This window comes from Mastigoproctus giganteus, chromosome 8 (assembly GCF_048544385.1).
Source record: "Mastigoproctus giganteus isolate SK-2022 chromosome 8, ASM4854438v1, whole genome shotgun sequence".
NCBI lineage: Eukaryota > Metazoa > Arthropoda > Arachnida > Uropygi > Thelyphonidae > Mastigoproctus > Mastigoproctus giganteus.
Window position 1 is genome coordinate 169835121 of NC_143582.1, and position 13442 is coordinate 169848562.

The 13442-nt window shown below is 35.8% G+C and overlaps 1 protein-coding gene across 2 annotated transcripts in view; it reads right to left on the bottom strand.

Moving 5' to 3' along the window:
• The window catches only part of LOC150082000 (protein meiotic P26-like), a 263546-nt gene that overhangs the window by 118482 nt on the left and 131622 nt on the right, over window positions 1–13442 (bottom strand). For both annotated transcript variants that reach the window (XM_090379044.1, XM_090379043.1), the window contains exon 7: window positions 9269–9755. In XM_090379044.1, coding sequence (XP_090235170.1) covers window positions 9269–9755 — 487 coding nt within the window. The remainder of the gene's footprint in view (window positions 1–9268; window positions 9756–13442) is intronic.

A 13442-nucleotide genomic window follows, 5' to 3' on the forward strand; every position in this document is an offset into this window, starting at 1 on the left:
TTTCAGCAGGATAATGCACCATGCCACACCGCCCAGATTGTTCGAGACTGGTTAGTGGAACATGAGCAAGACTTCTAGGTATTTGCCCTAGCCTCCAAATTCCCCAGACATCCATCCCGTTGAGCATCTGTGGGTTGTGTTGCAACAGCAACTCCGATCTGCGGTGTCTCAACCATGGACCTTACAAGAATTAAAGGATCTGCTGGTTACGTGTTGGTACCAGATACCATAAGACACGTTTAGAAATCTTGTAGTGTCCATGCCTCGCCGGACATGGACGCTACTGCACGTTGAGGACCAACATCATATTAGGTAAGTAGTCAATGTTTTGGCTCATCGGTGTATAAGTAACGTGTTGTGCAAGGATTGCTACAGTTTATCAATTGTGTTAGAGCGAAACGGTGTTGCAGAAGTAAAGTGTTATATGGGGATTGCCTGTAATCCTTATTTGAAAAGAAGAGAAAGAAAGACCTGAGACTGACTCATAAAGATCAGGCAAAAGCACCTTTATGGAGGAGGAAATGGAATACACATACAGAGCTGTGCATCGCTGAGAGAGAAACTGCTATGAGATATATGAACAATTCCTTAAACATTACGTTAGATATTTTAAGAATACAGTAGCCTCTAGTTCCCTTTAATCAATGTTTGTTTTTTTTTATATTTAACATAAAATTTACCAGTTTACAAAGAAATTGAAATCATGAATCAAAAAGAGTGTAGTTCATATAACATAGTACTTTCATTCTGATTGCTAATTAGTATATAGTAGCGGGATCCAAGAGAGGGAGCAAGCTAACGGCTAATACAGCATCAGCAAAAAAAAAAAAAAAAATAATATTGTGGTAGTAGCATGTGATGCAAGAAAGCAAGTGTATGTATGAGCTTATGCAGCATCAGCCAAAAAAAAAAAAAAAAAAAAAAATCACACCATTCTGTCCAAATGCCTATCCAGTTTCTCCTTAAATTTATTTAACCTATCAACTTCCACAACAACAGATGGAAGTTTGTTCCAGCAATTAATCACCCGCTGGCTAAAAGCAAATTTCCGCACATCTATTCTACATCTGTCTTTTCTTAATTTGGATTTATGTCCCCTTAGGTTCGTAATCTGAACAAATGGAAGGATCCCATCAGAATTCAGCGAGCTCAACCCATTCAAGGCCTTATACGCCTCAATCAGATCACCGCGCAGGTGCCTAGTCTCCAGCCACTGCAATTCGCAGAACTTAAGCCTCTCTTGGTAAGAGTATCCCTTCATTCCCCTAACTAATCTTGTTGCCCTTCTCTGTACACGCTCAAACAAATCTACATCCTTCCTAAAATGAGGCCTCCAGACCTGTACGCAGTACTCAAGGCATGGCCTGACCATTGCCTTATACAGAGGGACAATCACCTCCTTTTCCCTGCTAGCAAAATTCCTATATAGCATTGACAAAACCCCATGACCTGCCCTGGCAGTCTGTCTGCATTGCTCAGAAAACTTCATATCTGACTGCACAATTACTCCCAGGTCTTTTTCATTTTCTACCACCTTACGTGTAGTACCACACAGTTGGTATGTTTCTCTGGGGTTACTTCAACCCATATGCAGTACTTTGCATTTGTCAAGGTTAAACTTCAGTTGCCACTTCTTAGCCCATCTGACCAAATTATCTAGATCTTGTTGCAGTAGCACACTGCCATTACCGTCATTAACAACCCTGCCAACCTTTGTATCATCTGCAAACTTCGACACTAAACCTGATATACCTTCATCAATATCATTGATAAATATACAAAACAACAGAGGACCTAACACCGAACCCTGTGGGACTCCGCTAATAACATTAGTCCACGAAGAGCAGCACCCATTAATTACCACCCTCTGTCTTCTCCCACTCAACTATCCTTTTATCCATTGTAGAAACTTACCCTTAATACCATTCTGCTCCAATTTGTGCAATAGTCTTCCATGCACAACAGGGTCAAAAGCTTTCCTGAAATCCAAATATATGATATCAAAATTATTTTTTGCATCCAGTTCCTCTGTAACCACATCATAATATCCTATCAAATTTGTCAGACAAGACTTTCCCTTAACAAACCCATGCTGTGTCTGAATTATTGCTGCAGTCTTGTCTAGATGATCCTGCAATGCATCTTTAACCAGTGACTCCATTATTTTACCCAGAACAGAAGTTAAACTAACTGGTCTGTAATTACTTGTGCCGCCCTTCGATCCCCCTTTGTGAATTGGGAATACATTTGCACATCTCCAGTCCGTGGGGACCTCCCCTGAGTCCAAGGATGCTCTCATAATTATGGCTAAGGGTTTGCTTAGTTGCTTTGCCGTCTCCTTTAATATAACTGGATGTAAAAGTGCATCATCATCATAAGCCATTTTCAATCCACTGCAGGATGAAGGCCTCTCCAACAACTTTCCAGTTCCTTCTGTTTTGTACATTGGCTATCTCGTGAATTTCATCTGTCCACATCCGCCATTGTCTCCCAGATTTTCTTCTAGCTCCTCTTGGGTACCATTCTGTTATTTTCTTAGTCCATCTGTCATCATGTCTTTGAGCTATGTGTCCTGCCCAAGACCATTTTAGTTTTTTAGTTTTGATAAGAATGTCCTTTACTTGAGTTTGCTGCCTAATCCATGTGTTTCTCTTCTTATCTAACAGTCTGATTCCTAATATAATTCGTTCCATTCTTCACTGTGTAGTTTTCAGCCTCTCTTCCATTCTTTTGGTGAGTGCCCAAGTTTCACTTCCATAAGTCATGGTGGGGAGTACACATTGGTTCATTATTTTACGTTTCAGACAAATTGGGATATTGCTCCTCAGTATGTGACTATATTTCCTGAATGCTATCCATCCAAAATTTATTTTTCTCTTGACTTCCAGGCATTTATCATTATTACAGCTAGTGACTTGTCCCAGATAAGTATTTGAATCCACCTTTTCAATTACTGCTCATTCAATGATTATATCCCTTTCTGTGGCATACTTCTTCATCATTACTTTTGTTTTAGCCATATTCATCTTCAGTCCGAAATACTTACTATGGATTTCGGTCTAAAGATGATAACTGATTAAGATTTTCCTCTAATTCTTTGGGATCATGGCTTATGATCACAATGTCATCTGCAAATTGTAAATGGTTTAGGTACTCTCCATTCACACTGACTCCTTTCTGCAACCAGTCTTATCTTCTGAATGCTTCCTCAAGGGCAGCAGTAAACAACTTCGGAGTTATTGTTTCCTTGTTGAACTCCTTTCTCAATATTTAATTTCCTACTGTCTTTGTCTAGTCTAACAAAGGAGGTAGCATTCTCATATATTTTCTTCAAAATCATAATATATGGGGTATCTATGCCTTGTCTTTCCAGTGCCCGAAACATTGCCTTATGCTATAGGGAGTCAAATGTCTTGTCATAATCCACAAATGCCATGCATAATGGTGTTTTATATTCACTTGCTTTCTCCATTAACTGTGATATTACGTGAAGGTGATCCATAGTTGAGAATCCTGTCCTAAACCAGCTTGCTCTTTCGGTTGATTCCCATCATTTTTTCTAATCTGTTAGTAACGAGACTTGTGAAGAACTTGTAGATGTGGGATAACAAGCTAATTGGTCTATAATTTCCAATTTCTGATTTATGTCCTTTCTTGTGCAGCAAAACTATGATTACGTATTCCACTCCTTAAATAAAGATATAAAAAAATTACTATTTTTTATATATCTTTATGGACCAGAAAGCCATCTCAACCTTTGCTCCTTTCACTATTTCCATTGGTGTACAGTAGAATTCCACATTATAAACTTACATAAGTGATGCATTTCTTCTTCTTCTTCACTATTTCCATTGGTGTATAGTAGAATTCCACATTATAAACTTATATAAGTGATGCATTTCTTCTTCTTGTTTCAGCAAAACCGATGATATTCCAAATCACATTTTCTAATTCCTTTTCCTGCTCTAATATCCTATCTTCGCCGATGAGCGATCTTACGTTGTAACAGGCCAGGTTCAGTTTCTGTGCATGGCAGTACCCACAGATTCTTAGCACCCTCTGTTTCCACTCTGATCCTCTTGCTGCCCTAAGTGGGGGGGGAGTAAAGCCGCTGGGGACTGAGGGCCATTTGTTTCGTCATGCTGGAGGGTTTGGTCTTTTTAATCTTTATGTTGACCAGGCATCTCGAAGAGAACCACTCTACACATTTGTTGCCCCCTAAGTGATGTAACAGAGCTTACTATTGAGAAGATGTGCATGAGTGCATTTTAGGGAGGCAGGCCAACCGGACCTCTCCTACATGTTCTGAAATAAAACCAAATAACAAACAAATCATTGTTTGTTTGTTATTTGGTTTTTAGGAGCATTAGCAACTAAGGCCATATTGCTCCGAGGATATGTGGTGGTCATTCCCTGACCTTTCTGCATCCTCCATATTTGGTGCTCATGGGCTCGAACCCCGGTCTAATCAAGAAGCGTGTGCTATGCATTGCTGCTCCTGCCCATGGAGGCACCTACACACAACATTTCTTCCCCTCTAAGCCCCCAAATTAACAAATCAAGGTGTTGTAATTTAGAAATTTAACTTTGCAAATTAACCATGATGCTTTAATAATATTGAAATATAATATTTGGGAGGGGGGGGTGACTAAACTTTAATAATAACAAAGGAAAAAATTCATTTCATTAATAATTACTATTTTAAGTTTTCCATGTTTACAAATAAAGCAAGTTAAAATCATGGTTGTTGTTATTTGGTTTTTAGGAGCATTAGCAACTAAGGCCATATTGCTCCAAAATCACGGTTGTAAATTTAGTATCAAAATTAATTTTGATACTTTATATTTTTCTGAACCTTATAAAAATTTCTGTTGCATTACTAGAATGTTATCATTCATTCCCATGCATAATTATTAAGGGTCTATAATATTTTGTGATAAATTTCAGTCTCTGAAAGAAGACCAACTTCACATTTATATGCATATATATATATATATATATATAAAACATTTTTTTTCGCCACTATTCTAACTATTCACAACATTGATAAAAAGTCAACAGTCTATGTTAGCTACTTCTTTCAGTCTAATTTCTGACTTTATAATGTGAAATGTCTGAAAACCAGCGACCCTGGCATTTTGCAATTGTCAGGTTTTGGACAATAAATCTAAACATGCAAGACGTCAAATTAAATATCAAAATCTGAGTACATATAGGTAAACAGAAAATGTTGATAGCTTTACTGGCAGCATTGGTGGTTGTTGTTGGTTTTTTGGCAACAAGGGCCTCCAGGAGGCCCAGGAGGAAACAAGGGCCTCCTGGGCCATATTGTGCCTTTTCATTAGTAATTTATGATCGAGTCTTTAATATTATGGTTATCAGAGGAGCAGCATTGGGTGCCCCTACTTTATGTCAATTTATCTATGTGATTAACTTATTACTTAATAACTTTACGAAATATATTTTTTATTCTTATTTATTTTTTTACTTATGTTGGCTGTTGGTTAAAATTTGAAAACGAGAAGCCTGCAATCAAGAGACCCGAGCACAACAAAATTGTTGAGTGATTACTGAAAAAAAATCACTTCAATAAAATAAAGAAAAAAAGTGTTGTTGATTATAATGTCATATAACTGCATTTCATGTTTTTTGATTGCACACTTCTTATCTCCATACTTTCACCAACAAAATATTCTTCATGTAAAAATCAAAGTTAGTCACAAAAGTAAATTGGCAAAAAAAAAAAAGTATGTGCAGCTGCCAAGGTAGTGGCTACCAGCAAGTTCTCAGTTTATTGTTCTCATCACAACGTCAGATATGATATGAAAATATACGATAATAAAAATTTTTTAATCACAAAAGTATTTTTATCTTTAATTAGATATAAAAAAAAAATGTAATGTTGGTTTATGAAGTCCTATACTATAAATCATTTAGAGTTGAAGAGCTACTTGGGATTGGGCTGTCGAGAGAGCATTTTATTTATTTACTAATTGATTTAGAAATAAAACTTTTCTTATCTTCATATAATACTGTACTGGCTTCAACAATAAATTGGGTGAATATAGCTTGCTTCTTCATTAGGTGCTCAATGTATAAATCAGAACATTTCATGTTTGGAGGTCAATAGATTTTCTAACATGAATTTGTAAATCATGTGGCATTTACGTACAGTTGTCAAAAGTCCAGCAGTCAGCAAACATTCAATATATTCATTTGTAAATTGGCATACAGTACAGAAGCAAGTTACACTAAATGAATTTTTGCTAGTGCTTGTTAAATATTATTTACTTTTAAATTATATATAACTGTATTAGAAAATCTAGCCCACCATCCAACAGTACCATTATAATAACAAGTTTTACACTATTCAAAGGAAAGGTGAGGTGGTGGGAGGGGGGGGGTCTGAATCTTAAAGCCCAGTTTTTACACAACCAGATTTCAGACATTCCATATTTTTAACAGTGGTTCATTCTACTTTAAAACTGACCAATAAATCACTTTCTTGCAATTTTATTTTGATAAATGCATGTATACAAGAAATAAATGCATAAACATAAGATTTCTTAACAAGTTTTAGAAAACTATGAGTTAATTAAAGTGAATAACACTAAATTAAATCAAATCACTTTTTGTTATAAAGGGGATTTTGTTATGCAAGAAGTATTATATTAAATAAGTTAAACTTCCATCCAACAGAACTACTTATAACTAGTGACATTTCTATGTTCCATACTTAATTGTGTCAGTTGGTTAGTTTATTTTTGAATTTAGTTAAGTACTTTATCAAGCTATAGCTTAATAAGTACTTAACTAAATTCACAAGGCCTTTGTTATAGATATTTTGGCAGGAACTCCATAAATTTCATTTGGTAACTTAAATTTAACTTGATTAGTTGGTGGTTAAAGTTTTGTTAATAGTTTAATTTCTGTAATATATTCTTAATTTAAATCCTGTAATATACTGTAAATTTAAATTTTCTATAATATAATTTCTATAATAATTTGTTAATTTAAATTTTTTACTATACAGTCAATTTAAATTTTGTAAAATATTTGGAAAGCTACAACTTAATATTCAGATAGCTGTTGTTATTGATATTTTGGTGAGAACTTCGTAATTCTTGTTCAGTAGCTTAAATTTAATCTCTTTGGTGGTTAAAGTTTTGTCAACAGTTTCATTTCTGTAATATAATATTTTTGTAAATTAAATTTTTTTGTTTTTCTAAAGTTCAAATTTTACCATAATAATGGTTGCGACAACCACAAAATAGTTATCATGTGAAATTTCAATATCATTGATTACATATTTTAACTTCCCTCCCAGAATTTATCATTGAAATAAAGGATTTTCCTTCTGTAAATATCAATGCAAAGTAACTGTTGAGTTCATCTGCAACATCAGCTGGAGTATCTAATACTGTACCAAGTCCATTACATAAGTGTCCCATCTGGTTTGTCCTCTTCTTTGCATTTATATATGTGAAGAATTCCTTATCTCCACTCTTTGCTCTCGTTGCCAGCGATTTCTCATAATCTGCCTTTGATAGCCTAATCTCTTCTGTGGCACTTTTACAGATCAATTTGTAGCTGTTATAAGTGTCAGTGCTTTTTTTGCTCTAACTTTTCCATGCCTTCTTTTTCTGCTCAAGTAATCTGGCAACTTCATTATTCATCCAATTGGAATCCTCCTTGTGGAGTATTTTTTAATGGTATATATGCATTAAGGCTTCTGTAAGTAATGTTTTAAAGGTATACCATTAAAATGAATACAGTTCAATTCTATTCATTCTCTGTGAGATATCTACCCAGTTAATAGAGGCCATATAGCATCTTAAGCCGTCATAATTTCCTTTCCTGAAATTATAACCTGATGTTGGCCTGATAGGCTGCTCCCTGATTCAGGATAGATTACGTCTATCCTCAACATGTCTCTAGACATGCAAACAGAAACTTGATTATCATTAAAGATGATATGATACCATTTTTGTCCCCAAGTATCTCCCCCCCCCGTGCACCATGCAGATGATGACGTAAAGGAATCACAGCACAAAAGGCAACGAACACAGAATGCAGCCCCACTTCTGTAGTTTTCTGCTAACTGTGCTCCCATAAACAGGTGCAGACAGAATTGGCATTAGGAGGTTGGAAATCTGGTGGACTGGTCTGAACCCTTTGAAAATCGTTGTGCATTGTGTTTCCTTTGCTTGCCAAAGGAACTACACACTGTTAGAAGTCATTCACTCAGCTTTGTTTGCCTGCTAATTTATACGTTTATAGTTACTCTCAGATTCATCATGGCAGTAATACACATTATTGAACATTCCACTGCAGTGATGAGCTTGAATTGTTGATTCTATTACCCCAACTACAAACAATCATCCTATTGTTTGTAGTTGGGGTAATTTTAATGATGAGGACACCTGTAATGTTCGCCCCATTCAAGCAGAACAAAATAAATGGCCAACATAACAGGTTTCACTACATACAAATTTGAGGATGGGGTAATTAAATTTCAGTTGGACTTTAAACTTCACAGAGACAGAATACAAGGTGAAATTCTGAAAAATTTCAGCTTACATTCTGTCATTAGCTTTTTCAGCCTATGCTAAAAATTAAAAAATTTAAGTTATGCTTCACCGCTCATGAGACTATTTACACAATATATGACCATCAATTCTACAATCATCAGTTTCCTGAAAATGTTTCTGCAAGGAGTCATACTATACTACACTTTAATGCTGGTTTTTTATCCCCAAGATTTCAGCTTCAAATCAATTATAAACAGGTTGATTGTAGATCTAGCATTGCATACTGGTTCTTAGAATCTATGGTATTTTGCAATTCAAACTGAAAATTGTACTGAGATGTGCTGAAGATCCTGTTTAGGATTTCAATTTGTTTAAATATTTTAATATATTATTATTTTCATTAATTCATTCCTTTTAATTCTCTGATTGCGTTTCAGTAAAATATGCCAATGAAGTTGTTCTTTTAACTAGTATATTCATGTATTACTACTGTGTCATAAGGTTTCTCTATAATAAAATAAAGTAAATTATTTTTATGCACTGAAATTGAATAACAGTTAGTTGTATCCTAATGACAACAATTAACACCGACCATTTTTTTTTTAAAAAAATTCAATTTTTAACTACAAATAAATGTACATATCTCCTTTCCTCACATGCGCCTGTAAATTTCACAAACAAATTTCCAAAATAAATTATCAATTAAGTTTCTAAAAATAAAAAAAAACTGACCATACCATTACTAAGTGAGGCAGAACCTAATTTGGCCAAGGCAGTGAGGTTATTAAGGGCATTCATTTGTGCTGCTGCAATGTCCACAGCACTAGTTGGAATTAACAGGTCTGAGAGATTTAGCTGAGAACTAGGAGAGTTTTGTGATGCATTTCTTTCTGCCATGCCTGCTAGCTGAGCTATGTTATACTGAGCAACTACATTATTTGCCAAATCCATGTCAAGAGATGGTAATGCACTATCTGGACTAAGGACACCTGATGGCAAGTTGAAATTTTCACTCTCAAATGATGAGCTAGAATGAATAGGAGAGGGATGTTGAGAAGCAGGATTATCTTCTGACTTGTTACTTAGCTCTATTTTCTTTAAAATGCCAAAGTGTTCCTTTACAGCAATTTCAAACTTCTCTGTATCTGTCTCAAATTTAATTTCAACATTTACATCAGTCTTTGGGGTGTTGTTAATCAGGTATAACAACTGAGCACCTACCAACTGAAAAGAAAAAAAACAATTGAACAGCAGGATTATTGGATATTAACATTTATTTTTAATAATTTCTTAATGTTCTAACCTATTTATAAAGTTTTTATATATATAGAATTTAAGTTGCAATTTCTACAATTTAAACCGAGCATTATCTTTTTCTTTATCAAACATTATCTTTTTAAATTATAGCATATGAGGACTGATCAAAGTTTGGGAACTGACTTTCCATCTTCAAACTGCAGCATCATAGAAAGTTGCAACTTGTCACATTTTTCATTCATCTAGACACATAAAAAAAAAAAAAAAAAAAAGATAAACTGCAGCCATTGTCAACCCACTGCAAGATGGAAGCCTCTTCAACAACTCATGCTGAGGGAAAGGGACCATAATCTGCCATGCTGGTCCAGTGTGGATTGGCAGATCAACCGTACTTAGCAGTCAGGGGCTTGAACCCCGATCTACTCAAAGACTGTATGCTACTGCACTCCCGCTCCTGACCACTTGGCTATGGAGGTCACAATAATGCATTAATCACCCATTTATCTGCAGTCAGTCTGAACTGGTGCATGTTGAATACAAAGTATTTTGTGTTCTGTCACATTTTAAAATGATTTTACTGAGCAGCAAATATGCATCAAATTTTGTTTTAAATTAGTAAAAGTGCAAGAAAAATCCACAAAATGTTAAAAATGGCTTTCAGAGAAAATGTTATGGACTGCTGGAAGGTTTCACAGTAGTTTGTAAAGTTTAAAGAGAGCCACTTATTTATCAAAGATGATCCATTCTATGGCCACTCCAACTTTAGAAACCAGTGATTCACACATCTTAGTGATCTGATCGGGAGTGAACTGACCTAACTATCATTGAAATTTATAGCGAATTGGTATTTCTAATGGGACTTGTCAATCATAATATCACTACAGGGACCAATCACTAAGACGTATTAAAAAAAAAAAAAAAAAAAAAGAAAACACTAAACCACTTAACAAATACATCAAATTACTGGCTGCTGCCGTTAAGGTTGAGCTAGACAAGGTACAATTCAGCTCCTATGTATCAAGCCACTTTTGCCACTAATTTATTGGAGCAAGTGGGAGGGAAACTCAACATAAGGAACAAAATTTTTAAATCAGGTAGATAATTTTTATTTGTATTGGCATGTTAGGGAAAGTACAAGGGGGGAAAAATACTCCAGACCTGATCATCTTACACGAGCCAGATGACATCATAAGGCTGACAGTTAGATCAAAGAGTGCAATTTTTTTTTTTTTTTTTTTTTTTTTTTTATGTGAACCCCAAACACAAGAGGTATTAGAACCTATAGTACTTAGTATCGTGCTTGGGTTGGAGGTTGAGAAGACGAAAGAAGATATTTGTTCACATTGGACTTGAACTTCTGTAGATTGTAATTTTCAGGAAATACGTATGAAGGAAGGTTGTTCCAGAAAACGGCAGTTGAATGAATAAATGAGGAAGATGAAAAGCTAGTTCTGTGGGTTTGAAGTTGGACAGTAAATGGATGTTGGCTGGTGGCAGCACGTGTTCGGACTGTTTTGAAAGAGAGAGCGGGAATTATAGAAGCCAATTCAGAAGAACAGTGCCCATGGAAGTATCTGTAGAAGAGGCATGTAGCAAAAACAGTATTGTCTATGAGAAAGCGAGTGGAGAGACTCTGTTAGGGATGAATCATTAATTAACGTAACTGCCCTCTTCTGAATGGAATCAATAAGCCTGAGAGAGGTTTTGGGGGCACCACCCCAGATGTGGGAACAATATTCCATAGCAGGACGGATTTGCGATTTATACAGAGTGAGCAGCTGTTTGGAAGAAAAGTAACGCCGAGAGCGAAAGAGAAAACCAAGTTTTTTAGATGCAGAGGAAGCAATATTTGTAATGTGCTTGTGCCAAGAGAGATTAGAAGTCAGGGTAAACCCCAAAAGAGATATATCATTTTGTCTAGAAATCAGAGTGATTTTTGTCTAGAAATCAGATAAGCATAGGAGCAGAAGAATCCTTTTTGCGAGATATAAGACAAGACTGAGTTTTAGAAGGGTTGATATCAACTAAGTTGTCTTTGCCCCACTGAAGAATTACCTGAAGATCGGCATTTAAGGAATTGGTAGCAGATTTTCGAGAAGTTGAAGCTGATTGAGCAGGAGAAGGTTTCTCAAAATGGAAAGTGGAATGCAATGTGCTATCATCGGCAAAACTATGGATAGGATTGCCAGTCAATGGAAGAAGGTCATTAATATACAAGAGGAAAAGAGTGGGGGATAGAACTGAATCTTGAGGGACACCGGCATTAGTGGAGAAGTTAGAAGACAGAGAGCCATCTACCATCACCCTCAGTGAGCGATCAGAGAGAAAACTGGATAACCAATTACTAAAAACAGTTGGCAAACCATAACATGGAAGCTTGTTTAGAAGACCTTTATGCCAAACACGATCAAAAGCCTTTGAGATGTCAAGAGCAACTACTTGTGTTTCACCGAACTTTTCCATTGAATTAGTCCATAAATGGGTAACATAAAGCCAGAATATCACCAGTGGATCGACACTGACAGAATCCATACTGGCGATTGTTGATCAGACAGAAGGTTTCTAGGTAGTTTAAGAGTTGGCGGTTAATTGATTTCTCCATTACTTTAGAAAGAGTAGAAGTAATTGCAATGGGACGATAATTGGATGGGAAGGATTTGTCACCCTTTTTTAGGAACTGGCTGGATATGAGCAAATTTCCAAGCAGAAGGAAAAACACCTTTGGAATAAGAAAGTGAAAAAAGGCAGCAAAGAATAAATGTAAATATATTAGAATTATGGTATAACTTTAAAGGTATAATCACAGAAACCTTGAAGGCATGTATACTATTAAGAAAATATAACAGAAGGATGATTTCAAGATGGGTGAATAATAAACTAGCCAACAGGACTAAAATGCATTAGGGCTTATGCCTCTAGCTGCAGGAAATTTAGACTATGTACAAATTAGTATAAATGCATCATGTTAGTACACAGCTAATCCTAAATTAGCAAATAATTTGCAAGAGCAGCATCATTTAAGTCATACCTCATATTGTGAATACCTTCACGACGAGTTGCCATGACATTGCACTACTTCGAATAAGTAACGCTTCACCCGAAGGAGAAGACTATTGTTACTTATTCTCAGTGGATGCCATCACCCATACGGCACTGCTTCAGGGCTATTTGGCTCTTCTTTGGTGGGTGGGTAGGTACCCAAGTGATGCAATGATGGCAAAACAGTTGTGAAGTAATGAGAGATGCTTGATGGTGTATAAGATGAATTAGGACTAAAATGCATTAGGGCTTATGCCTCAGGGCCAAATAGCCCTGAAACAGTGCCATATGGGTGGTAGTATCCACTGAGAATAAGTAACAATAGTCTTCTCCTTCAGGCGAAGCGTTACTTATTCGAAGTAGTGCAATGTCATGGCAACTCGTCGTGAAGGTATTCACAATATGAGATATGACTTAAACGATGCTGCTCTTGCAAATTATTTGCTAATTTAGGATTAGCTGTGTACTAACATGATGCTTTTGCACTAATTTGCACATAAACTAGCCAATTTAATAGAGTTGAAAAAAAGTGCCATGGAAAAACTACAGAATGAATAGAAGTAAATTTGTAACAATACCACCGAAAAGGTTATGTTTGCAAAGGTAAGGTATGTG